At 40.7% G+C, this 27,776-nt stretch overlaps 1 protein-coding gene and 1 non-coding gene across 4 annotated transcripts; one reads left to right on the top strand and one right to left on the bottom strand.

Annotated features, from left to right (window-relative positions):
* Positions 1-1,061: 1,061 nt before the first annotated feature.
* LOC116656642 (melanoma-associated antigen B4-like) lies at positions 1,062-4,597 on the bottom strand. 3 transcript variants are annotated; one of them, XM_032475342.1, is made up of 2 exons: positions 4,114-4,597; positions 1,062-2,652 (listed from the first exon to the last, which is right to left on the bottom strand). In XM_032475342.1, exons 1-2 carry the CDS (start codon positions 4,227-4,229, stop codon positions 1,551-1,553), a joined length of 1,218 nt encoding a protein of 405 aa, XP_032331233.1. In that variant the 5' UTR covers positions 4,230-4,597; the 3' UTR covers positions 1,062-1,550. The 3 variants fall into 3 exon arrangements, with proteins under 3 accessions (XP_032331233.1, XP_032331234.1, XP_032331235.1); XM_032475343.1 differs by having other exon boundaries at positions 4,066-4,239; XM_032475344.1 differs by having other exon boundaries at positions 4,073-4,239.
* A 22,647-nt stretch (positions 4,598-27,244) lies between these two features.
* On the top strand, positions 27,245-27,377 carry LOC116662285. The gene has a single exon (XR_004318326.1). It is a non-coding gene; the product is annotated as a U8 small nucleolar RNA (small nucleolar RNA).
* The last annotated feature ends 399 nt before the right edge of the window (positions 27,378-27,776 follow it).

Raw genomic sequence — 27,776 nt, 5'->3', positions numbered from 1 at the left:
GATTGGGTTATTTTATTTTTTTCTTATTGAGTCGTATGAGCTGCTTATATATTCTGGAGATCAAGCCTTTGTCGGTTTCATTTGCAAAAATTTTCTCCCATTCCGTAGGTTGTCTTTTTGTTTTACTTCTGGTTTCCTTTGCTGTGCAGAAGCTTGTAAGTTTCATTAGGTCCCATTTGTTTATTCTTGCTTTTATTTCTTCTAGGAGAAAATTTTTGAGATGTATGTCAGATAATGTTTTGCCTATGTTTTCCTCTAGGAGGTTTATTGTATCTTGTCTTATGTTTAAGTCTTTAATCCATTTTGAGTTGATTTTTGTATATGGTGTAAGGGAGTGTTCTAGCTTCATTGTTTTACATGCTGCTGTCCAGTTTTCCCAACACCATTTGCTGAAGAGACTGTCTTTATTCCATTGTATATTCTTGCCTCCTTTGTCAAAGACGAGTTGACCAAAAGTCTGTGGGTTCATTTCTGGGCTCTCTATTCTGTTCCATTGGTCTACATGTCTGTTTTTGTACCAATACCATGCTGTCTTGATGACTGTAGCTCTATTATTATTATTTTTTTTACTCGTACCATTTACTTATTCAACATTACTATTACTACATTCCAAAACAGTGCTTTGGAAACAGGGCCCCTTTGATCCCATGAGATACATTTTGGAGTGGTGAGAAGAAAAATGAATGAAAAGACATAACATCTGGCTTAGGCTGGGAGAATTGGAGCAGTGTGTATTCTAGACTAATCCAGACTGGGTCTACTCCTGTTGAGGTCACTTAAAACAGTCTTGTGAACTTGAGATATTTGCAAGTTACTCATCTATAAAGGGGGTCTGCTAAATCTTACCCTGCAGGAATATGGAATGTGTGTACTACATATAAAGCAGTGGCATACCGATTAAGATATAAAGGGTCTTTAAGGAATGGCAGTTATGATATGATTATTATGAACCCTGAAAATACCACCCTCCCATCAGAGTTTATTTTTAACTCAGTGGATAGCAGAGAATATACAGTGCACTAGAAGAAAAGAAGCAAACATTCTCAAATAAGCTATATAAGTCAAAATATCATTTATTTTTACAGAAAGAAAGTTTAAAAGAAATAAGGCAAACCATAAATTAAATATCTTTTACGTTAACTATTTATTCTGTTTTATGTTTCTAAGTATTTTCTGTGGTCTTCTCTCACCATTCCAGGAAAATATCTATTGCAGTGGCATATTATCTACTTCTGGATCATAAAAAAAAAACCGATGGTTGGTGAATTTCTTTTACATATAGCAAAACTGTAACTTTCAAACTCTTTAAACAACAATAAATATGAGTGCAATATCACTCATGAGTGCATATTCTAAAGCAAAATAAACTATCTATTACAAGGAAAAAACATCTGAATTAACCTAAATAAATAAATAACATATAGAAGCTACTAGTTTAGAACAGGAGACAATTAGGTCTGTACTTTGTCCCCTGGACCCGTACTACCATGCACTACTTAGACGCTTGGCTGATCTCTTAAACACAAAGTGAACAAGCTGCCCCGGCTTCCCTAGACCTGGGAGGAGCTGCAGGACTTGGCCTTGGAACATGCACGGGCCTTGGCACACGCTGCAGCACTGACCGCAGCTGTCACCCCAGCTCTCTCCTCCTCATCTTTCAGAGCCTCCTCATACAGCTTGGGGAAGGCCCTGGGGACCGCACCATTGATCTTGGCCAGAACCTCCAGCACTTTCATCTTGGTGGTTTCAGCGTGGGCCTTCGGGCCCCACAGGAACTCATAGCGGGGAGGATCGCTGTCGGGCACCTGGCGGTACTCGAGGTACTTCTGCTGCACCAGATCTTTGGTGATGAGCCTCCTGGGCTCCCCAAAGATCAAGTGCCTCTTCCCAGGGTGGACCCCCAACGCACCGAGGAACTCCCAGACCTCCTCCTCGGTGGCACGGTTGCCCTTCATGAAGATCACGCCCAGGAGCGTCATCAGCAGACCAGACTTGGGCAGCCCCCTATCACCACTCAGATTTTCGTCGCTGGGGAGGCCCAGCTTGCAGACCAGGGCATAGGAGTGACTGCTGGGGTCGACCTCCTTCAGCTCCAGGCCAAAGACCAGCTCCAAGCGCTCAGAGACTCTCCTGAGGATCTCGGGGAAGTGCTCCTTGTACTTCTTTTTGACGATCTTCAGCAGGGCTGTCTGCGTGATGGGCTCATTGGTCTTGTACTTCTCCAGCAGGAACTGCACCAACTTGCACGCCTTCCTGGTCAGAGGATCTCTGAGAGAGCTCTGAGCGGAGCATGCTGCCTGGGAGGCGCTGGCCCTCTCCTCTTGGCTCTGGGCACCTTGCTCAGACCCCGAGCACGCACCCCCCGCCTCGGGAGAGCTGGGGGCCACGGCTCCCTCAGGCTGCTGGCTAGTGCCAGCGGCAGGGGAGCTCGGGGGAGAACCCTGAGAAACAGAAGAGGGCGAGGAGGGGGTCTCCCCCTCTGCTGCGGCAGCTTCAGTGGCCCGTGCACCCTGGAGATTCTGGGTCTCCAACCGGGCCTGGTGGCGCTTTATGCGGGCACGGCACTTGCTCTTGCGCCCCCGAGGCATGATGACACAGGTCAGGGACAGCAGCAGGCAGGACTGCGGGCAGGGAAGCAGGCGAGGAGGACACCTGGAGGAGGGACAGGGAGATGCCTGAGCACCCTCAGCAGGGAGATTCCTCCCTGGCTCTCACCAAGGCCGCCTCTGCAGGGTCCTTGAGGGCACCGCTCCAGGACCCGCAGGGCTGCCTTCTCCTGGTCAGCCTGTGCCCTGAGGACGCTGTGGACGACGTCAGACTGAGGCTTGGGCCGCAGCCAGACAGCCCTGCCTGGGCCTTACTGGGGTGACAGTGGGGGCTGGCAGGGGAGGTAGTTCCTCTCGGTCACATTCAGAGTCCGGATGACAACTGTTGGCAAGACTCCACCCCCTCCCCTCTGCTGCTCTCAAGCTGACTCTACCATCTCCCGTGTGAGCCACGAGGAGGACAAGGGGGAGCACCCAGCCCACCACTGAAGGGCCCGCGACCCTCCCTTCCGCTGTCCGGTGGCTGCCCCTTCAGAACAGAGGTCTAACCTCCCTTAGACTTGAGAGAGGAAGTGATGGAAGTCTCAGCCTGACAGTCCTTTCCTGGGCTTTTAAGGGTTGACAGGAGGGGACAGGCCACATTCTCTGGTCCCTTCTCTTCAGGGTGGGGGACTGGCCTAGTCCTCACTGGGGGTCCTCCCTGGACCGCTGGTGCAGCCTGGAGCTGCTCTCTCTGGCCTGAGGGCTGTCCACTCCCACCAATGGCAGCACCTCCTGGAGACTCATCTGGGGGAAGGGAGGGTGACTGCGGAGCCCCAGCGGCCAGAGTGTGACCCAGCCTGCAGCCTGCAGCAGACAGGTCGAGGCCCTGTGGCTGACGCTCGCCCCTCCACACCGTGCCTCACTCGAGCCCCTCCCCTCGCAGACAGCAGCCTCACTTCTCAGTGTTTGGCTGGCAGGAAGTGGCTGGCGTCGGGGAGGGATCCGAGGGGCCCTTGTTACGGGGAGGGTGGTCTCACAGGCCTGCGGGACTCACCCTGAGTCTCCCCAGGCCCAGAAACACCCCCCGCCCCGTGCTGCCAGGCCGCCAGCCCCTCAGACCAGGCCCCGCCTCCCGCCTCCCGCCTCCCGCCTCTCGCCTCTCCGAGCACGAGGTGAGGGCGCCCGGCCTCAGCCCTCAGCCCTGCCCCGACCCCCAGGCCGCTGTCAGGAGCACGGTCTGCGGCCCCCGCTCCCGGGTGTGGGGTCCCCTCGGTGCTCCCGCAGGGTCTCTCCTTCACTCCGGAGGGCCTGGGGCTCCCCCTCTACTGAGCTGAGCCGGGCTCCACCAGCCTGGGACCAAGGCCTCCTCCCCGGCACCCCGCGGGGAAGTGAGGGGACTCTGGGCCTAACAGCCACGCGGGGTCCTCCGGGGCCCAGAGCAGGGGCGGGAGGGCACGGCCTGGCGGGCCGCCTCTTCTGGGGGGCAAAGGGACCCGGGGTGTCGGGGGCGTGTCCCCGCCTTCGTAACTCAGGATACCTCACACCTGGACACCTGACAGGACGCGGGGCTCCTCCCTCTGCTCACCCTGGGCGGCAGCTCTCAGGAATGGCGTCAGGCCCTGAGTGTGGTGACAGGGCCGTCGCTTTGGCTTCCGGTCGCGCACATCCGGGCCTCTGGGAGGACAGCAGGGGCGCGGCCATGGGGGCGGGGTTCCGGGGGAGAGCCGGCGGGTCGAGGAGCGTGTGCACCTTCCGTGGGCTCTCAGCGGGTCCTGGGGCTTCTCCCTCTGCTGAGCTGAGTCCGCTGGGCGCAGACCGTGCCTCTCACTTCCCTCGGGTACCCCAGCAGGAAGTGTTTGGGGCCTGAGCCTAGCAGCCATGTCTGGGGCCTTCAAGACTGACAGTCGGGAGCTCTCTGGGCCCCTCTTTTTGGTGGGTGCTCCTCTCAGTCCTCTCTCAGGGTCTTCCCTTGACTGCCAGCAGGTGCTGGTCTACCTCCCATCTGCCGACCCGAGGCCAAGGCCTCAACATCAAAGACATCAGCTCCCTGAGCCTCCTGGTGTGAAGTGCAGGTACATCTCATCTGGCCACTGCTGCTTGAGGCTTCCCAGAGATGGCTGTAAGAGGTGAGAATCCTGTGGGTTTCAGTGTTCGGTTTAGGGAACTTATATTGAATTCTAGCAGTCCTGAAATTCCTCCCTTTTCTAACTTCAGTCTTCTCCCCTACCCTGGTCCTTAGGAACCCCATGGAGAAAGTGGTGAGCTCCTTAGCCTTACACCTCTTTCTGGTCCTCTCTTGACTGATATAAGTGTCTTTAATCAAAGTTTCTGGAATGAAGTTTTGTCATTATGTGCAATTGCTGTGATACTTGCTCTTCTCTTTCAATTTTTTTTATATTCTGATTAATGAAAATAGTTCTGTATGTAGAATACAATGTTATGTTTTGATATATGCATACTTTGTGAAATGATTGCCACAAACTATTTAACATATCACTTCCCTTAGTTACTGTTTTTGTGTGTGTGGTGAAAAATCCTTAAATTTTCAATGGCATGAATGAACCTAGGAAGATATTATGCTAAGTGAAACAAGCTAGACACAGAAAGACAAATATTACATGATCTCACTTATATGTGGTCTGAAAAAAAAGGTTCAACTCATAGCAACAGAGAGTAGAATCGTGGTTACCAGAGGCTGAGGCTGAGGCTAAGAGAATTGGGAAGATATTGATCAGTTATAAGATGAAGAAGTTCTGGGAACCTACTGTAGAGCATGTTGGCTGCAGTTTGTAATAATATATTATTTGCTTGAAATTTGCTAAAAGAGTAGATCTCAAGTGTCCTTATTATTCTATTTTCTTTCATGCCTTATAGCCTATTAAGATGACCGTAAAGAAAAGCCCAGTCCTCACCAACAAAAGACGTTTTATGTCTTTATTCAGACAACATCTGGACTCATATTGCCTCAACCAAACAAACTTTAGTGCTGTCCTGATATTACCCCATAGTCCAGGAGTAGAAATTCACTGGCCTAAGGCACAGTGGAAGAAACAAGGATGAAAATTTAAAACCTTTGCTCCAACTGACCCTGTCTTCCCTAGACCTGTCTCAATTTCATGGCATGCCCTCAACTGCCCTCACACAAGCACTAGTTCAGTACAGACCTAGTACTCTCAGGGATTTTTCATGATTATTTTACTGTTATTGTTGAAATCATTTTGTTCATTCCTTCTTTAGGTTTTCCAGGGTTGATTTGGGGCAGCCCGAGTTTGGTTGTCATCTTGGAAGCTACAGGTAAGGTACTAAAACTAAGTTATTTAAGGAGAATTGACATCTTTATAATATTCTGTTCTCTTGAATAAACATGTTACACATCTCTATTTGGGACTTTTCTTCTCTACCATAAAGATCTTGTACAGTTCTGTAAGATTTTGTTTTAGGTGCGTTTTAGATATTGTTGATGTTGTGAATGGGGTTATCCTTTATGTGGTCTAATTAGTTGTCAATTTTGTGTGACCAGGCTGCTGATTTAGCTATAGTGATTTTCTATATACTAGCTTTTTGATGTTCCTTATGTATTTTATTGTGTTTGCCTATTATTTTAGATATTTTAATTATAAGATTATGTCGGTACTGTCATTATCTGTTTTGTTATTTATTTTATTAGTCTTGTGCATGTCTGTGTTCTGCTATACATTCCATACAGGTTTGTGGTACCATACCTCTGTGTGTTTTTGCAGACTTTATTAGGAATGCTTCTAAAATGACACATTTATGTATATTTGCTGATGATTTTATGATATGGAAATTCAATTCTTACAAGTTTGCAAAAAGCTGTTACCATGAATTTATGTTGAATTTTTATCAAAGCGTTTTCTTTACCCCTGCATATGATCAAATGATTTTTCTCTATTATCTGTTAGTATAGTGAATTCTGATTCATTTTTTGTAATGTGATATTATTTTTGCATTTCTTTGACACAGACTGTTTCTTTATTAATTCACCACTACATTGCATATGCCATGAAGTTATTTAAGATATTTGTCTCTATATGAGTGAGCTTGGCTTAAGTGTCTTTTTTCAGGGTATCCTTACCTGGTCTTTGTATCAAGCAGAGCTAGCCTATTAGAGTGGATGAGTCATTTTCCATCCTTTGTATGGTTTGGAAAAGTTCATATAAAATTTTGATTCATTTCTCCTTCATTTGGTGTAAGGAGCCTCCGAATTTGGCTGCTCCAGGAACATTTTGAGTGTACCTTGGGTTTCAACTGCAATTTTAGCTTGTATTGTTAGATTAAGTTTTCTGTTTCTTTATGGACCTATTTAGTCATTTGTATTTTGCTAAAAAATCTTCCATTTCAGTTGGATTTTTTAATTTAAAAGCATGCTATTTACAATAAAATCATGTTATCATTGAAATTCTCAAACATATAACAGTACAGACAATAGAATAATTAACCCAATATACCCGGTGCTCAACATCAACAATCCTCAATAGTAATAGGGAGAAGCTTGAAGATAAAGTTTTATTCATTGGTTTGTTCGTTTATTGGTAACACTACTCCAAAGGTGACACTGTGCACTTCCATTAGAAAATACATATGTCTGTCATCTCCTTCATGGTGATGTTGCCAGTCATTGAGGATTGTCACCCTCAGCCATTAATCCATGAAGGACTGCAGCATGGTCATTCTCACACTCCTTTGTGTTTATTAGCTAAAACATTCTCTAGGTAGAATTCTTTCTTTATCTACCATTTGTTATCCTGACGTAAGGGTAAAAATACTTATAGTGTTCTATTAAAGTCTTTAAATCTCTTCTGGGTATATTTTGTAGAATTTTATTGAACTATCTTATTCACTTATTTCTGCTTTTTCCTTATGAAATTGATAATACCTACAGAAAGTGCTATAAAAATATTTTCAAAGAACAGGCTTTCATTAGTTGGCTCTACTTTCTTCTAATTCATCATTTCTGCATTTATCTTCATTATTTTCCAGCTTCTAATTATTTGGTTGTAATGTGCTATTGTTTCTATAGCTCTTGAATCATTTGGATGTTTTAAATATTTATTTTTCTGATAAATCTATTTAAAGCTATAATATCCGAGTACCACTTGGGCTGTTTCCCACTGGTAATGTAGTAGAGCTTTATGTGTAGTGCTCGAAATTTTTGAGAGTTGAATAAATCTCTCCATTATACTGTTAGGACTTTTGAATATATGTATATGTGTGTGTGTGTATATGTGTATACATACGTATGTGACAGAAATAAGTTTTTCTTAGGAATGAAAGGAGGCTTTCACATGAAAAAATAAATCAATATAATTGGTCAACTATAATTATTCAATTATTCCTGTTATACAGGAAACAGAAATCACTCTAAATATACAACTCAGAGAATTTAGTGCAGGAGACTTGTTACCTGAGAAGCCAACTGGGGAGACTTGAGCAAAACAATACTTTGCAACTTGAAGAAGGCGCTCCCACCTCTAGGCTTGAGGAACAAAGAGAAAAGGTGTTGTTACTGAAGGAAGTTGGAGCCATGGAGATAATGTAGCCATTGAAGGGAAACCACCTGCTTTTTTAGAGAGGAAGAAGGTGAAAGATTTGGGGCACTTTGATCCTCTTGGGCTTTAATCTCCAGCTGTTGCTCCTTGTTGCCTTAAGTGAGCTGACATCCAGGTGTTGGAGAGCACAGAGTATAAGAAATGGGAGTTAGGCATTTTATACTAGAGAGCAGAGCAGAAGAGTGAGGAATTTTCTTTTTTTAATGGAGGTACTGGGGATTGAACCCAGGACCTTGTGCATGCTCAGCATGCACTCTACCACTGAGCTATCCCCTCCCTGCTTCTTGTATTCATTTTCTACTGCAGCTACATAGCAAATTAGCACTAATTTAGCAGATGCTAGTAACGAGATAAATAAGTACAGGATAAATAAACACAAATTTATTATCTCACAGTTTCTATGTGTAAGAAGTCTGGGTAAAACTCAACCGTGGTCTCTGCTTTAGAGTCTCACCTAGCTGCAGTCAGGGTGTCAGTTGAGCTGTGTTCTTATCTGAAGGCTAAACTAGAGAAAAATCCCAGTTCGCTCATTTTGTTGGCAGTGGTGCTAAGAAATTTTGGGTTTGTTGTTGTTGTTGTTGCTGGCTATTGGTTAGAGGCCAGCCTCAATCCCTAAACATAGCCTGCAATTCTATAACATGGAGCCCAGTCCATACTGGCCCTCTTCATGGGCCTCCAAAGACCTGTCCAACATGATAAGTCTTCTCCTCAAGGTTACCAGTATAGTAAGAGCATTTCTGCTAGCAAATTGGAGTCTTATATAATGTCCATAACCAGGAAAGTCCCGTCTCCCCTTTGACTTACATAAGGGTAAATACAAATTTAAAATAAGAAAGAAGTACAGCTATTGAATCATTGTTTTGTACTCCTGAAACTAATAAAATGTTATATGTCAATTATACCTCAATAAAAATAAAATAAGAAAATTTTAGTTTAAAATAAAAAAAGAAAATTTCTTCCCAGGCCAAAAAAAAAAAAAAAGAAAAAGAAAAAAGAAAAGGAAATGAGACTCCCCCCCATCTTTTTTAGAGCATTTACTTAAAAAAATATATAAATTCTTTCTCTGACTCAAGGAGATCTATGTAAATCTTTTAAAAACTAAATAAGCCTGTTGCCAGTTTTATAACCCAAGAATTTTTCTCAATTAACTGGGAGCCATCTTTTTGAAATGTAAACAAGGAGGTTAGCACCCCATCTTCTAGTCTCCCTAAGAGTTTAACTTTGGCCAGTCTCCAAGTTGTAAAAAACTGCCTCCTGTCATAAAAATATGAGAAGTTTACTTTTCCTTTGAATAAAGTCAATTATCTAACAAAGATGGCAGCCCCAATTGCCAGATGAATTTAGGATGAAGTATGTGTGATAAATGGAGCTGTCTAGTTTTCTTACTTGAGGAATAGTTATCATTATCTTAAGAACATGGATGTCATGGGTTGTATTTGGCCGATATAAAAGGGTGAAGTATCTTTCTATCTTTGCAGTCTCTTTAGTGGATTGCCTGTGATGGGTGTCGTATTCTGGTTTAATGTTTATTAAATTAAAAAAGAAACATTTTCTTTCTTTCCTATATTTTGCAGAGAGGCGTTTCTCAGTTGGCAGGAGAGTTTGTTTCTGATAAACTACTCCAAGAAATCTGGCAATGAGGACAAGACTTCTGGAAGTTCCTAAATCAAGTGAATAATCAGAAGTTCTGTGTACAAATAACAGTCAGGTAGGAAACTTAAATTATAAAGTCTTCCTTCTAGCTCTGTGCCCTTTTGGATTACTTGTCAGAGGAACCAACCTCTTCAAATTCAAGATTTTACCATAAAATAAGCATGGTAATATGGATTCTAAAATCCCATCAGGATGACCATTAGCTTTTTTTTTTTTTTTTTTATTGAAGGCATGGGGAATTGAACCTAAGACCTCAAGCACGCTAAGCACATACTCTGCCGCTAAGCTATACCCCATCCCTGATCGTTAGCTTTGATGACGGAAATGTATGGGAAGCCAGTTTTTTCTCTTTAACATCTATGATCTCTGTCACATTAGGAATGATATGCCTGTAAGAATCTAGTCTTGCACTGGCCAGAGGATGCTTCCTTTAATTTGGATGAATTCACATATTCGTGGAGGTTCTTGGAAGGGCCTCATCTCATCCAAGTGAATTATTGTTATTTATGGGATTAATATCATTCTTACACAAAAAGTGGGATAGCCAGAAGGAAAAACTGAGAAAAATGTAACAGGAAATGAGAGAATTACAGGCACTTTCTCTGTCATAGAACCCTCCTTTCCCTGATGTCCCAAATGTCTCTGCTCCCCTGCTTCTCTTCCCTAACTCAGATCAGGTTTTGGAGAGGAGGAAGCAGGAGTCTTTGGGCTACGTGGTTCCCTTCATTAGTGATTTCCCTGCAAAGAGGGACTAAAGCATACATATGTTCATCACTAATGGATTACCTGCTCTGTTGAGGACATAGGTTTGTGTACCTCGTGCTCTAGCCTGAGTCTACTTCATGTCTTTGCCCAGGTTCCCCCATAAGATTCCCATATCATCCACACACCAGGTAGGTAGGAAAGCAGAAATGAGAAAGCATCAGGATCATGGAATAATTGAGAACATGGATAAAAGACCATGCCCTGATAGGAAGGCAACAGGATGGAGAGAAATTGCACTAGTCACTTGGAACAAAGCAAACAAAAAAAGCTGATAAATGTCAACATGGGAAGGTTAGTCAAAAGACCATATAATTTATGTTCTTCTTGTTTCAAAATGAGAACCGCCAGCGTTTCCTGTTCGGATCTCCAGCAATGCCAGGAACAGCATTGAGGAGCTGCCCAGGCCTCCCAGGTAATCCTCTTGCCTGTCTAACAAGCAGATGTAACTCATTTAAAGGCTTCTTTTCCCTGTATCCTGCAAATACTTTGTGGTGTGTTTTTAGTTTATAGCTGCACACATCGGGGCGTGCACTGATTGCTGTGTGGAATTTTGCAGTCAGCTGACTTGGCAAGTTTGATGAACCGAGCATGTGAGGGTCCTAAAAATTACCTTATCAAGGTGTACGGTGGACGCAGGAAGCCACTGCCCAGCCCCACCCCACCCCCCAAGTATGGAAGAACCAAGGGCATTAAAGACCCACAAAGGGGTTGCTAATAACTGTGCTTGAAGCCTTTCTGCTAAAGGTGAACTGAGAGAAGTTGCAGAGGTGAAACCAAGAAACCAGTGAGTCCCCCCCACCGCCCCATTGATTTCAATTGGCTGTTTGCTAAGGCATTCTACAAATTTATTGGCTCAGGTCCAAAGGCAGATCAAAATCACTCTCTGATCCTAAGCACCTTTGTCTAGGCTCTCTTGTTGACTAACTCCACTCAAGATGGCAAGGACAGACTGTTACTCAGACCTTAGCAGCAGCTACCTTGTTTTCTGACAATCAAAAGGCAGACAAAGAAGGAAAGAAGAAATTAAAAATTTTGTGTTAGCTGCTCAGTTAAAACTATTTACAAAAGGAATAACCCCTCTTCTGGACAACCTATGAAGGGAGTAAAGCAGGGAGACTGGATGTCATTCTTGCGAGAAGCCAGGACACTGGGAGAGGAACTATAAAGAGAAACTCCAAATGCAGAAATTGCAGGAATCAAGGAGCCAGGAAAGCCCAGGAAGACTAGGGAATAATTGGCAAATAGCTAAAAATGGACAGATATTGGAATCTCAGGGAGTGGGAACTGGTGATACTGGTAATACTAATTCTGCAATTTTCTTAGGGTTTTTTCGTTTTTCATTTGGTGGCAGATCAATAGGGGTTTCTGGTATTTCTGGGTCAGCCTTCTACTTGTCCCTTTTCATCTGTGGTTCCCATACAGATAAGTCCTATGACTAAGGACAGTCCTTTCTTACATCTTCTTGATCCTCCTATAAACCCACTGTGGAGAGACCTGCCTTGGAGATGAAAGGTTACCACATTCTGTACACTGGATGGAGTGTCTTTGGAGCACCCTAGGTGGAGAAAGGCACCCTACTGGGTTACGGTGTGCCTTCTGAGTGAAATGTGGAATGGCAGAAAGTGGCCGTGTCACACCATGTTGGAAAAGCCCCCCAAGCTGAGATGAATCTATGTGTTATTTTGGGCCCTAGGGAGTAATGATACAAGTTTAATTTGAGATAAAGAACCAATAAAAGTAGCTCATCAAAGGGTTAAGTCATGGCCATGTGTAAAATAATACCCTTTGTTGAGCACTCACTTAGAAGGAATAAAACTAGTTGTAAAAGAATTAGGAAAAAAAGGAAGATAATAAAAAATGAAAATGGTACTTGCTCTGTAATACTCCTATACCTCCAGTAAAGAAGGAAGGCACATTTTAGGAAGATGGGTGGCAACTGTATCGTTTTTGTACAAGATCGTAGAGAAGTAAATAAATTTGTTTTTCCATTAACCCCTGTAGTCCCTAAGCCTGCAACTATACTCACTTGTGACTTCGACACCATCACCTGTAATGTTTTTCTCTGTAGTTGATCTGTGTTCTGACTTTTTTCTGTCTCTCTCTTTCTGTTCCTCTAGCACACAAATCTATATTCTTGTTTGTGTTTGCTTACAAAGGAATAACAGTATTTGTGGCAAAGGACTCCTCAAAGGTTTGGGGGCTCTCCTACTATTTTCTCCAGTCATTTACAGGAAAATAGAGAAATTTGTCCCAAGTAGAGGGACAATCACACAATATGTAAGTGATTTGCTGATAGACTCAGACACTAAAGAGTGATGCAAAGCTAATACTTTGTTACCGTTCCTCTCTTCACAGGGCCATAAGGCCTCCTTAGGCAAATTGCAATATTGCCAAACTGAGGTAAAATATTTATGGCATCTGTTGTCAGCTGAAGGCTGCAAATTGTTACAGTCGAGGAGCCAGCCAATTTTGCCACTAAAACTGCCAACTATAAACAAAATCTTAGATAATTTGGAAACTAGTAGGGCATTGTAGACAGTGGGTTCCAGCCTTTTACAGGGCAGGCAAAACTTCTGGCATAGCAATTGTGTGATCATTCTCTAGATCCTCTGGTTTGGTCCCTAGAAACTGAAGAGATTTTTGAATAACTGAAATTGACTACAGCCTCTTTCTCCCGTAGCTTTGGAGAGTCTAAATTTTGAAAACCTGGCACAGTTTATCTGACATTTCTGTTTAAAATGCAGATTTGATAATGTTCACTGCTGGGTCCTGTACTTGAGATAAAAGTGGCTGACTTAAGGCTTCCTATGTTGCAGTGACATGAAATCTTGGAAGCTCATGTTTTATCTGGAGTTAGGTCTGCACAAGCAGACCAGTTAACAGCAGTTCCTAGAGCTGAAGTTCTTGGTAACTGGACTTCAAGTGGGTACATATGCAAGTAATAAATGTTTGGTTCTGTCATGCTACAGTGTAAATTTGGAAAAATAGGGGATTTTTTACTTCAGTGAGAACTGAAATAGCTCATGGAAAAGTGACGGGTGATTTGTTAGAGGCTGTATAACTGCCTCTTCAGATATTAGTACCCACTGTAGAACTCACACAGGGCAGAAGGACAAAGTTTCTAAAGGTAATACTTTTACTGATAGAGCTGCAAAATTTGCTCTTAAAACATGGCAGACTTATTTATTTTTGCTTTTGTTGCTTGTGCTTTTGCTGTCATATCCAAGAAGTCACTGCTGAGACCAATGTCAAGGAGCTTTTCCCTGTTTTCTTCTAGGACTTTTATGGTTTTAGGTCTTAAATTTAAGTTTTTCCTCTATTTTGAATTCATTTTTGTGAGTGGTATAAGATAGGGGTCCAGTCTCATTCTTCTACCTGTGGTTATCCAGTGTTCCCAAACACCGTTTTTTGAAGAGACATTCCTTTCCCCCATTGGGTATTCTTGGCACCCTTGTCAAATCTTAGTTGACCATATACATGGGGGTTTATTTCTGGGCTCTTGATTCTGTTTCATTGTTACAAGTATCTTTTTTATGCCAGTACCATACTGTTTTGATTATTATAGCTTTGCATTATAGTTTGAAATTCAGAAGTATGCCTTTGGCTTTGTTCTTCTTTCTCAAGATTGCTTTGGCTGTTCTGGTTATTTTAAAATAAAATAAAATAAATCTACCATATGATCCAGCAATCCCATTTCTGGATATATACCGAGAGGAAATGAAAACAGGATATCAAAAAGATGTCTCCACTCCCATGTTTATTGCAGCATTATTCAAAATAGCCAAGATATAGAAACAACCTAAGTGTCTATCACAGATAAATGGATAAAGAAGATGTAGTACATATATACATTGGAGTAGTAGTCAGCCATGAGAATGAAGGAAGTCCTGTCATTGCAACAACTTGGATGGACCTAGACGACAGTATGCTAAGTAAAATAAGTCAGAGAAAGACAAATACTGTTTGATGTCACTTATACGTGGAATCTAAAAAGGATAAATTCAGATGGATTCATACTTCCCATGTGAAGCTAGCACCTCAGAAGGACTGGGACTGTGATTCCCACAGAGGATTTGAAACTGAAGTTTTCTAGAGTAAGGGAAATTGATGCTTAATTTAACTGAAAGGAGGCATTCTAAAAAACTTGCTATTCTCACAGACTGCCTTGCTGTCCTGTTGACAGTGTGGCTATTTCAAGTACTTTAAGAATCACATTTTACTAGAAAATAAACAAGTTACTTGTTAAAATTTGGAAATGTACTGCTTGGACTGTTTAATGCTGGAACAACAACAATAACAACAGCAACAAAAATCCCACAAAGCTCTCAGAGACACTCACTCCAAGATATAATCACTAGTTCAAAATTACAGGACTATTCATTTTTAATGGAACAATTAGGTATTGGAACCATGACTATCCTGAAAGAGACAAAATGATGGTATAAAAAAGCAAAGCATCTAATTAATAGACAAACAAATCTGTTATCTACAGAGAGACTTCAGAGGATAGGTCTTGTGTCACTCTGTTAACCTCTCCAGTCCCTATATATTTATATAGATAAACAAAAGTTGTTATTCATAGAGGTTTAATTGACAACTATAATAATATAACTATTAATTTGGACCAATGCTAAAAATGTCTGTAGCTTGGGTTTGCTGTCAAGGCTTAAAACAATGAGAGCCATGTACCTTAAACGGTGGAAGTTTAAACTGTATCCTTCAACAGGTGCCTCGTAGTGATACTAGATAATGACCAAGTGTCTTTGTGTTTCATATGTGGGAAAAATTATTTGGGGAGATGGAGCAATTATTGAAGGACCATAAGTCATCATGTAAATGTTGTCACTTATTTGGTTGAAGGGAACTCAGAAGAAATTTATTGGGCCTTGGAAGACAAGCTCTTAGTTAAAATTTTAGATTATCAGGGTCTAGAGTTAAGCTCCCCCTTAGGCTTGAATTGGGTAATATTTTATAAGGAACTACTAAATAATACTCAGATAGTTAATCATTTGAAAGCTGGAGCAATAAAGCATCACAACAGTTTGTAAAATTAATGTATGATGACAGAGAATTTTTACACATTGCTAATCAAGAATCTGCTTTAACCATTCACCGTTGGTATGATATATTTAAAGGTTTCCCCCTCCAAGGCAAGTAATGTACTGAATTTTTCAATTCATCCTACTTTAATTCTATAATTGTATTGCTTTGTAATTTACCGTGGACTTGTTGGTTATTTAGATGGATGTAATTTGCCCAGAGAAAGGTAGAAATGGCAGTGGAAATAATTTTTAAAACTGTAGTGTTACTATTTTGGAACAACAGAGGGAGGGTATTGTAAGGATAAATACAAATTAAAAATAAAAAATTTTAATTCTTCTGATGCCCCCTCAAAAGGAATGAGACTTCCCCTACCCACCTTTTTAGAGTATTTACTTCTGAAAACTTATAAATATTAAACCTTTCTCTTTTAAATATTCTTGCCAATTTTACAACCAAGGAGAGTTTTCCTTCGGATATAGCCTAACACAGAGGGCCACTCCAGTTACCAGGTGCATTTAGGAAGAAATATCTTGGAAAAATGGTGACATCAAGTCCTCTTACTTGAAGGCTAGCTATCTTGTATCTTGAGAACATGGATGGAATGGGTTGTATCTGCTTGGCTGTATAACAGGGTGAGATTTCTTGTTGACTTTGCTACCTCTTTAGTTGCTTGCCTGTGATGCACATCATAGCCCAGTTTAATCCTAATTCAATAACAAAATTTTTTCTTTCCTATATGATAATTTAGAATTTTACCTGAGCCCTGTGATTCTGGAAAACAGTGAAGGTTAAGAAATCCCCCTGCTTTGTGTTCCAGGAAATAGCTTACCTCAAAGAACCTTTCTTCCCCATATAATTTAGGACTAATGGATGCTCCTTTGTTTACCTATGACAAGGTCAGACACAGATCCTCAAAAATAGCCGTTTTGGCTCATAAATGATCTATTGAAACAAAATGCTAGTTAGCCAAACTTTGGTTAAGCTCCTCTTCTTCCTCCAGGCCCCTGAACTTTGGCCTCCCTCAGCAGAGGAGCATACAGCCCCTCTGGGGAGTAGGCTGGCCTCAGGGTAAAACATTCTCTGATTGAGTATCCAGTCACACTACCCCTTTCATCCCATTTCCCCACATCCAGTTCTTTCTAGTATGGTTTACTCTTATCTACAAAAGAGTAACTTTTTTTTTTTAATAGACCTTATTCTTTTAGAGCAGTTTCAGGTTCACAACAGAATTGAGCAGTAGGTACATAGTTCGCACACAGCCCTCCCCACCCACATGTATATACTCCCCTACCATCAACAGCCCTCATCAGTGTGGCATATTTGGTACAATTGATGAACCAACATGGGCACATTATTGTCAACCAAAGCCTATAGTTTAAATTAGGGTTAACTCTTGATGTTGTACATTCTGTGGGCTTTGACAAATGCATAATGACATGTAGCCACCACTGTAGTATCATACAGAATAATTTCATTGCCGTGAAAATCCCTTAGTGCTCCATCTATTCATTCCTCCCTCCCGCCCTCTCCCCTGGAAACCACGGTCTTTGTATTGTTTCTGTATCTGTGCCTTTTCCAGAATGTCATTTGGTTGGAATCGTACAGTTTGTAGCCTTTTCAGACTGGCTTCTTTCATTTAGTAATATGTCTTTTAAGTTTCTTCTATGTCTTTCATGGCTTGATAGATCATTTTTTTTTACTGCACATACATTTTTTAATGTACATATATGTACTGTTCATTGTTTCTAAGAATGTTTAGAGCTTTAGCTTTTTAAAATTACATAGTTATCAAAGGAATAAAGCCAACCACAAAATAAGAATTAACTCAGAAAGATACATACACCCTGCTGTTAACAGCAACATTATTTATAACTGCCAAGATGTGGGAGCATCCTAAGTGCACATCAACAGTTGAACAGATAATGCAGATGCAGCATATATATATGTAATGGAATACAACTCACCCATAAAAAAGGATGTTTTGCGATTTGCAGCCCTTCATTCACTTTATTTCACTTCAAAAACCAGAACTTTATAACTGGCAGAGACATTTCCATTACATCAAAAACAACAAAATACCTAGAAATAAACCTAACCAAGGAAGTTACCTATACTCCGAAAGCCAAAATGGCACAAAGAAATGGAAAGATTTCTCGTGCTCTTGGATTGGAAGAATCAACACTATCAAAATGGCCACACTACTGAAAACAATCCACAGATCCAACACGGCCCCCATGAAAATACTTGCGGCATTCCTCACAGAACTAGAACAAACAATTCCAAAATTTATAAGGAACCACAAAAGACCTCAAACAGCCAAAGCAATCTTTTGTAGGTCTCAGTTTTTTTTTTTTTTTTTTTTCTCTTTCTTCTTCTTGTTCTCTTTTCTTATGGTTTGATGACTAGAGAAGGTCCTTTAACATTAGTTGTAAAGCTGGTTTGGTGGTGCTGAAATCTTTTAGCTTTTGTTTATCTATGAAGCTTTTGATTTCTCCATCAAGTCTGAACGAGAGACTTGCTGGATAGAGTATTCTTGGTTGTAAGTTTTCCCCTTTCATCACTTCAAATATATCGTGCCACTCCCTTCTGGTCTGTAGAGTTTCTGCTGAAAAATCAACTGATAACCTTATGGGAGTTCCTTTGTATGTTATTTGTAGCTTTTCTCTTGCTAATTTTAATATTTTCTCCTTATCCTTAATTGTTGTCAATTTGATGACTCTGTGCCTTGGTGGGGTTGATCCTGTGTGGTACCCTCTGTGTATCCAGGACTTGAGTGACCGTTTCCTTTCCCAGGTTGGGGAAGTTTTCAGCTGTTACCTCTCCAAAAATTTTCTCAGGTCATTTCTCTCTCTTCTCTTTCTGGGACCCCTATAATGCAAATATTAGAGCACTTCATGTTGTCCCAGAGTTCTCTTAAACTATCCTCATTCCTTTTTATTCTTTTTTCTTTTTTCTGTTCTGAAGTAGTGATTTCCACTAATCTGTCTTCTAGCTCACTGATCTGTTCTTCTGCCTCATTTAGTCTGTTCTTGGTTCCTTCTAGTGTGTTGTTCATTTCAGTGATTTTATTCTTCAACTCCATTTGGGTATTCTTTATATTTTCCAACTCTTTGCTAAAAACTTCACTCTGTGCATCTATACTCCTCTTGAGTTCTCTGAACATCTTCACCATCATTACTCTAAACTCTTTCTGAAATAAATTACCTATCTCCTCATCACTTATTTCTTCTGGGATTTTATCTTGTGGCTTGGCCTGGGAGATATTCCTTTGCCACCTCATATCATCTATCTTTCTATGTGTTTGTGGATTCCTTCCACAGGCTTTGGGATAGTTGTTTTCTTATTTCGAGTATCTGCCCCTGGTGGATGAGGCTGGACTAGAGGCTTATGCAGGTTTCCTGGCAGGAGGAGCCAGTGCCTGCCCACTGCTGGGTGGAGCTTGGTCCTGGACCTCTCTTGGGTAGGGCTGTGTCCAGAGGCCTTTGTGGCTTAGGAAGTCTACTGACGGGTGGGGCTGTGTTCCCACCCTGTTATGTTGTTTGGCCTGAGGCTTCCCTACAGGCTGTTGCGTGCGGCTAGGTCTTGGTGCTAATGATCCAATCAAGATGTCAGCTTCCAGGAAGGCTCATGAAAATTAACACTCCCAGAATGTCCGCCACCAGCTTTTATGTCCCCTAAGTGAGTCGCAGCCATCTCCCATGTCCCTAGGAGACCGTCCAAATCCAGCAGGCAGGTCTGGCCCAGGTTCCTATGAAATCACTGCCTCTTCCCTTGGACCTGGTGCACATGAGTTTCCAGGTATGCTTCTCAAGTGAATGGAGTCTCCCTTTCCCCCAGTCCTATGAGGCTCCGAGAGCCAAGCCCCCCTGGCCTTCAAAACCAGATGTCCCGGGTTCTACTTTTTTTCCAGTGCTGGGATCCAAGCTGGGGAGCCTGACATGGGGCTTAGAGCTCTCAATCCTGTGGGAGGGCCTCTGCGGCTTAACTAATCTTCAGCTTGTGGGTTGCCCACCCAGGGGGTATGGGGCCCAATTATATCACGAGCACGCCCCTCCTACCATTCTGCTGTGGTTCCCTCTTTATGTTTCCAGTTGCAGAAGATCTTTTTTGCTAGGTTCCAGTCTTTTCTCGATGATTGTTTAGCATTCAGTTGTGGTTTCATTGTAGTCACGAGGAGAGGCAAGCTCGTGGTCCTACCACTCCACCATCTTAAGAATAACCTTTTTTGCCAGGTGCTTGAGATCCTTGTAGATCTTATGGTCGCAGCTTCTATTGCAAGAATTCCCCTCCCCCTATTTCAAAAGTCCCTTTCTACCCTGGTAATAATCCTTTTTCAAGAAAGGCCTCTCCTTATTAATCTAGATTTTTTTATTTTACATACAGTTTGTGGAGAGGAATTTTTGAGTCAGCAGGATACTTTATTTCTAATTATTTTCCTGATACATATAATATAATGTAATCATGTGGGTGACATCTCATCACCTTTGTCATAATGTATTGGTTACAAGCAAGTCACAGGCCCTGCCCACAGTGGGCCTCATGAGATTCTGTCTGCCAGTTTACTTTCTAGGCCCCAGTGTTTCCTGTCCTTATCTTATACAAAATTCATTTAACCTCTCCCAAGGTCCCCAGAAGTCTTGCCTCATTACTATATCAACTTAAAATCCCAGTCTCATCATCTAAATCAGGTCCAACTGCAGATGATGAGGCTCTTGGGGGGAAGTTTATTAAGCATACCAGTTGGGCATGATAAATCTCTATTTGTGGACCTGTAAAATAAAGAGACAAGTCATCTGTCCGAACAAATCCAATGTACAATGGTGAGATAGCAATAGCAATAGATGTTAATCTATAGACATTCCTGTTTAGAAACAAGCAAATGGGTGGTATAGGAGTCACTGGACAATAACAGTTCTGAACTACCAATGGAAAGGTGTTTCAGTTCCTTGATTAGGATTTCAAAGCCTGGGGAAAATTCCTCTGATTTTCACCTCCATCTTGTGGATTCTTGTTTCCACCATCTGAATCATCCTTCTTTTTTATGGAAGATAGCATGTGTTTGTAGTTGAGAATGTAGAACAATTACTTTGCAAACTGATCAAATGCCCTGTGACTAGTACTTGTAACACCTACCTTGCCTCCCTTAGTGGAAAGTTTCTTTCTAGTTTATCCAGGATTCAAGAGTAACTGCTAAGAGCTGTTTTACATTTTATGCTTTAGTCTCTCAAGTCTGAGACACACCATTTGAGGGTCTCCCATAGCCTTAGCTCACCCACCATATAGCTAAGCTTAAAACTTCCTTTCCACTGAAAAATTGCAGTTTCCCAGATGCCCAAATGGATTTGACTCAGGGCTTTTACACCTAACAGCTCTTACCTGGGATCCTACCCTTTCACTCCTTTTTAATTGGGCTACCATGATATCTCATAACTTCCAACTGCTCCTAGACACAAAATCCCTAACATTCCCAAGAGTATCAAGGTGTTTTTCAAAGGGCACATGTTCAATTAATGTTTAGAGAATAAATGAGCTAATGAACATACTATCTAAGTTTTAATTTCTCCTGCATTCTTGGATAATTTAAACAGATTCATGTATGCATCTTTTGATTTTGCAAAATGACAGGCTAAAATTATCAGAAAGGTCATGAGTCCACCATATTTCACATTACCTATTTCTTAAAAAAAAAATTTTTTTATTATTTTTTATTTTGATGGGGGTGGAGGAGGTAATTAGGTTTATTTATTTTTAGAGGAGGTACTGGGGATTGAACCAGGACCTCATGCATGCTAAGCATGTACTCTACCATTTGAGCTATTCCCTCCCCCACTACATTCCTATTTCTTAAGCCCAACAATTTACTACTGAGATCTTTCATATTTCCAAAGAAACCCTTGCTCAATGCCATGATATCCTGTTCTGTATCATAAAATAAGATGGAAGATTTTCCCAATTTGTTTTCCAAATTACATAGCTTCTACTCTTAAACCTGATATGCAGTGATAAGTGTATAACCACAGTTTTGATTAATAAACTTATATTCTGAAGCTATTTAAATCGTCTATTAAAAGATACAACATTTAGAAATTAATTAGAATGAATGAAATTAAGAAAAATGAAAAAATTATAGCCATTATGGTAAACAATATGGAGATTCCTCAAAAAACTAAAAATAGACTTACCATATGATCCAGCAATCCCACTCCTGGGCCTATATCTGGAAAGAACTCTAATTGAAAAAGATACATGCACCGCAGTGTTCATAGCAGCACTATACACAATAGCCAAGACATGGAAACAATCTAAATTTCCATCAACAGATGACTGGATAAAAAAGCTGTAGTGTATTTATACAGTAGAATACTACTCAGCCATAAAAAAGAATAAATAATGCCATTTGTAGCAACACGGATGGATCTAGAGATTGTGATTCCTGGTGAAGTAAGCCAGAAAGGGAAAGAAAAATACCATATGATATCACTCATGTGTGGAATCTAAAAGAAAGAAAGAGAGAGAGAGAGAGAGAGAGAGAGAGAGAAGAAAGAAAGAAAGAAAGAAAGAAAGAAGAAAGAAGAAAGAAAGAAAGAAAAGAAAGAAAGAGAAAGGAAGAAAGAAAGAAAGAGAAAGAAAGAAAGAAAGAAAGAAAGAAAGAAAGAAAGAAAGAAAGAAAGAAAGAAAGAAAAAAAGAAGACACTAATGAACTCATTCATCTATAAAACAGAAACAGACTCATGCACATAGTCAACAAACCTATGGTTACCAGGGGAAAGGGGTGGGAAGGGATAAATTGGGATTTTGAGAATTGCTAATATTAACTACTATATATAAAATAAAAAAACATTTCTTCAGTATAGCACAGGGAACTATATTCAATATCTTGTAGTAACCTATAATTTAAAAGAATATGAAAATGAATATATGTATGACTGAAACATTATGCTATACACCAAAAATTGACACACTGTAACTGACTATACTTCAACAAACTTTAAAAATAGAAAAATTAAAAAATTAGAAAGAGAAAGAAAGAAGGAAGAGATGGGAAGAGGGAGGGAGGAAATCTCCAAGATTCCACATAAAACAGAAAGACAAAATGATATACACTGTGCTCCCTCCAGCCCAATACCAGTTCCTCACTACTTGAAACATTGACTTCTCTCTTCAGTTACAAATTAAAAGGAAGCAGCTCGGACTCAGTATGGGTAGGAGAAGAAACTGGACATGGCTCTGGAACGTATGCTGTCCGTGGTAGTAGTGCTAACCCTTGCTACAGCTTGCTCAACCTCTCTCTTCCTCATTTTTAAAAGATTCTCCATGTTGGTATGGGAAGGAACTGTGGATGATATAAGTGACCTTCCCCAAACCCCCAAGACTCTCATCTTTCTTGTTTCAGCATGAGCTCTTGGACCCTCACAGGAATTCATATTGTGGAGGATCATGGTTGGGCACCTGCTGGCACTCCTGTCACTTTTCCTGCACAAATATTTGGCAATAAGCATCCTGGGCTTGAATAGATGAAGTGTTTCCTCCCAGTCTACACCCCCATTATATTAAAGAATTGATAGATCTCCTCCTTAGTAGAGCAGTTGCTTTTCATGAAGATATGCCGAGGAGAGTCATCAGAAGATTGGTCTCTGGCAAGCCCTGCCACCATTCAAACTCCCATCGTTAGTGACATCCAGTTTGCTGACAAGCCATAGAAGTGCTTGGTAGATTCCACTTCCTTCAAGGTAAGTCAAACGACCAGCTCCCTGTGTTCAGAGGCTTTCCAGAAGATTACAAGGAAGTTGTCTTTGTACTCTTTGTTGATCTTTTCCAGCATGTTTGCATTTGTAATGGGTGTTCATTTTATAACTGAGCAAAAGGAATTGCACCAACAGTCACCTTCTTGGTTGGGAAGTCTGCATGAGTGCTCACACAGAAATAGCTACCAACTGTGTATGTCTGTGAGTATGAGTATATATGAGTGTATATGTGTGTACATGTATATTTGCAAGTATACCCAATCTCAAAAGTTTCCTGAAAAAATACTAGCCTTTCTGTATGTGATTTACTGTGATAGTTACTATTCTATTTCTAGTCCACATACGATATTCCATTAAAATAATAACAAAGGCCAGTACTCACCTCCAAAGAGGTTTCAGATATGCTGTCCTTACATAACCCCACGGACACTGGCACCTGTGGTCTGTGTGCTCTCTCAGATTCATGCAATGAATCAGTAGAAATTAAGTGTCCCAAGACACACTGGGAAGACACAGGGCAGAACTTTAAAATTTTTCCTGCATTGGTCTTGTCAGATGCCTTTTATTCGAGGCTATAGAACCACTCCAACTTCAGGGCACACAAGTTACCTCCACCATGAGGAATTCTCATACTTGACTTTAAATCCATGAAAGAAAACACTGATAAATTGTATTTCATAAAAATTAAAACTTTTTGTTCTGTGAAAGACACTGTTAAGAGAAGGAAAATACAAACCACAGACTGGGGGAAAATATTTGCAAATCACTTATTTGTTGAAAAACTTGTTACCTTCTGCCCGCCCCCCCCCAAATTCTCTAAATGCAATAGTATGAAATAGATAATCCAATTAGTAAATGGGCATAAGTTCACCAAAGAGGATATATGGATAGTAAATAAGCAGATGAAAGAATATTCAACATCATTAACTATTAATGTAATGTAATTTTAAGCCTCAATATAATTTTAAGCTACTGCACGCCTATTAGAATGGGAAAAATAAAAACTCATGAAAATATCAAGTGCTAATGAGGGTGTGGAGCGTCTAGATCTGTCATTCATTGATGGTGAGAATGTAAAATGGTCCACCATCTCTGGAAGTCAGTTTGTGAGTTTCTTATAAAGTTAAACATACACTTACCACATGATAGAGCTACCCCCTTCTGAAAATTTGGAGAAATGAAAATATATATTTACACAAAACACCATAATCAAATGGACATAACATCTTTATTTGTAGTAGCCTCAAACTGGACCATAACCTAGATCTCTTTCAGTGGATGAATGGGTAAGCAAACTGTTGTATCTCCATGCAAGGGAAGATTACTTGGAAATCAAAAGTGATAAATTATTCATGGTCACAACTTGGGTGGATTTCAAGTGCATTATGCTAAGTGAAAAAGCCAATCCCATAAAGTTACATAATCTTTAATTCCATTTGTATAATATTTTTAAAATGAAAAAAATATGTTAATGGAGAATAGATCAGTCGTTACCAGGGATTACATTTGATGAGATTATAAAGGAGGAACACAAGGGAGTTTCTTTGGGGTTTTGGAAAGGTTCTGTGTCCTTATTCTGGTATTGGTTACACAATTTATACATGTGATAAAATTGTACTTAGTTATATACTAAAGAAAACAAAACAAAACAAAAAGGATTGATTGCATGCTCATTTGAATCTGGTGAAATCCAGATTTGATTGTAGTTTACTTAATGCTATTACACTAATGTTAATTTCTGAATTTTGGTAAATGTACTATCACAAGATAAACAGATTTCTGACTGAAGCTGGTTGTAAGGGGCACAGGAACTCTTTGTACTATTTTTACAATTTCTATGTAACTCTAAAATTTTTTCAAAATTAAAGATTTTAAATATGTAAGAAGGCTACAACTTGGACAGTTACTAATATTCACCAATGTCCAGTTCTTCTCTCCTTATGAGACAGAATTTCTGAGGTCTATTGCAGTTTATTGGGTTGCCCAATGATAATATGCTTCTGATAGGCACAGTGATTGAAAAGAAAATGCAGAGCTATACACAGGTTGTGGGATAGGAAACTATTGCTTATGTAAATGTGAAAGGATAGGCAAAGAATGAGCTCAGGGTTATGGCTGGTAGAAAAGATAAAACTGCTGTCAAAAATAAAAGATAGGGGAAAATGTACTAAAGGAAGAATATACCAACTTTTCTTAAATTTTTAATATAGGTAAATAAGCCATATTTCTTGTCCCTTTCACTGTATATTAGTCTTACTCAGTTGCCCCTCATACAATGTGTGTGATCTTCTTAGAAACACAAATAATCTCTACATTTTATGTAACATCCCACAGTGAATGGTGATTTATATTGTACTATAGATCATGTGATTACTTTGGGAATGGCTGATACAACAATTTTTTTTCCAGTCCACTGAGGTTAGGTATTATAATAAAGATAGAGGTCTAGACTGCACACATTTCTGTCACCCATGGTCAATTTAATAAGAAACTGTGCCACCTCCACAGGTTCTCCATCTTCCCTGCAAATGTCTGCATTTTGAATCAACCTACTACCCTGGGAAATATCTGGCGGTGACATAGGCCGCCAAACACAACTGTGGGACATCTTCCCTCTGGTGTTTCAAGAACTCAGGAGCCACGTGGGGCAGTCTGAGCTGGGGATATCATCTAGATTATCTTTTCCAGACATGTCCACCCTCAGCCCTTTATGTGCAGAATCATTGAAGTAATAATTAGCCTCAGGACATCTCCTCTCAATTTCTCCCTCTTTGTAGTTTTAGGTCCCCTTCCACTACTCACTGGTATTCCTGGCCTATCTGAACTGTCATCACTTACCAAGCCTGCCCATTCATACTGCCCCAAACTCAGTGGAGGAGGGCACTGTACACAGGGTAAAAATACCAGCCTCCAGCAGCCATCAGTACGGCTCCCAGCCAGGAACATGGGTAAGGATGCAGTGAACTACCAGAATCGCCCAGAGATATAGCTTTTTCAACATCTAGCATCACTGGGTGACACAGAAGAGCTACCTATACTCTGCCTGACAGTAGACACAGAGGATGCCAAGGTAGGGTGAGGTTTTTTGCATGCCTCTAGTCCTTTCATCCGGTAGATCTGCCCACTCAGACGTCACAAATTCCAGCTGCTGGTGGTAATTCAGAGATTTCCAAGGCTTATTAACTGAGGTTGTCTTGGACCTTCCACCCAGATTCTCCTCTTTCTCTCCTTATGGTCACTTCTCTGCCTTTTGCTGAACTCTAAATCCAGAATGCAAAGTGCCAGCTTACCCTGGGCTTTCTGGATAAGGTTTTTCATATGGTCTGTCTCATGGATTCTGGCAATGGCTCTGATCTCAGATCTTCACTAGCTAAGGGTGTCTTGCCTGGCTCCGTTGCCTAGCAACTGATCATTCTCATCAAGTCCTGGCTTTTCAGAGTAAAGGAGAGGGGCATCTTACTGATATTTCAGAATGTAAAGTATGCCTAGAAGAATCCAGGTACTCAAGACACCAATACAGAAATCTAGCTCTATATGGATAAGAAATTGATTTAATTTTATACTCAACCTATTTGAAAATAGGGAAATAAAATAACAATGAGACAATACCTTTCATCCCAAAGTTTGACTAAAATTTAAAAGACTGATGAAATAAAATGCTTACAAGAATGTAAAGCACTCACACACTTGAATCTGAGAAACTATAAATTGGTATGGCATTTTTTGGAAGAGAAATTCAGCAATATTTGTAAAAATTTTTCAGTTTCACACTCTGCCCACTTTACTCGTTTGCACTTTGCTATCTCTTTCCTATGAGAAAGCATGCACGTTTGTCCGAGATTTCAGGTTCAGAGATATTTATTCCAGTCCTATTCATCATAGCAACAAATGGGAAACAATTTTCATGTTCATGAGAGGAGAATGGTTAATTATCACACAAACATAAGTAGGATAATCCTTATCTGTCTTTTTTTTGGAAGGCAGATTGGAACATGATGATTGACGTTCCCAAGATACATGATTAACCCCTCTGCGTAATCAAGTTCGCAACACCCTGATTGCTCCTATCTTATTCTTCTTGATGATCTCTCCTTCAAATGGCCAAAAGGTATGAAAAGATGCTTAGCATCACTAATTATCAAAAAAAAAATTGAACTCAAAACCAAAATGAGCTATCACTGTACACCAGTGAGGCTGGTTATAATAAAAAAAAAAAGATAATTAAGTGTTGGGTTAGATGTGGAGAAATCAAGCCCTTGTACACTGTTGATGGGAATGTAAAATGGTGCAGCCACTATAGAAAACAGTATGTAAGTTTCTGAAAAATTAAACATAAAACTATCATGTAACCTAGCAGTTTCATTTCTGGGTATATATTCAAAAGAATAGAAGTTAGGATCTTGAAGAGATATCTGCATTCTCATGTTCCCTGCAGCACTGTTCACAATAGCCAATTTATGGAAACAACTCAA

Source organism: Camelus ferus, chromosome X (assembly GCF_009834535.1).
Source record: "Camelus ferus isolate YT-003-E chromosome X, BCGSAC_Cfer_1.0, whole genome shotgun sequence".
Classification (NCBI taxonomy): domain Eukaryota; kingdom Metazoa; phylum Chordata; class Mammalia; order Artiodactyla; family Camelidae; genus Camelus; species Camelus ferus.
The sequence above is the reverse complement of the archived record's forward strand: the minus strand, read 5'-3'. Positions and strand labels throughout refer to the sequence as shown.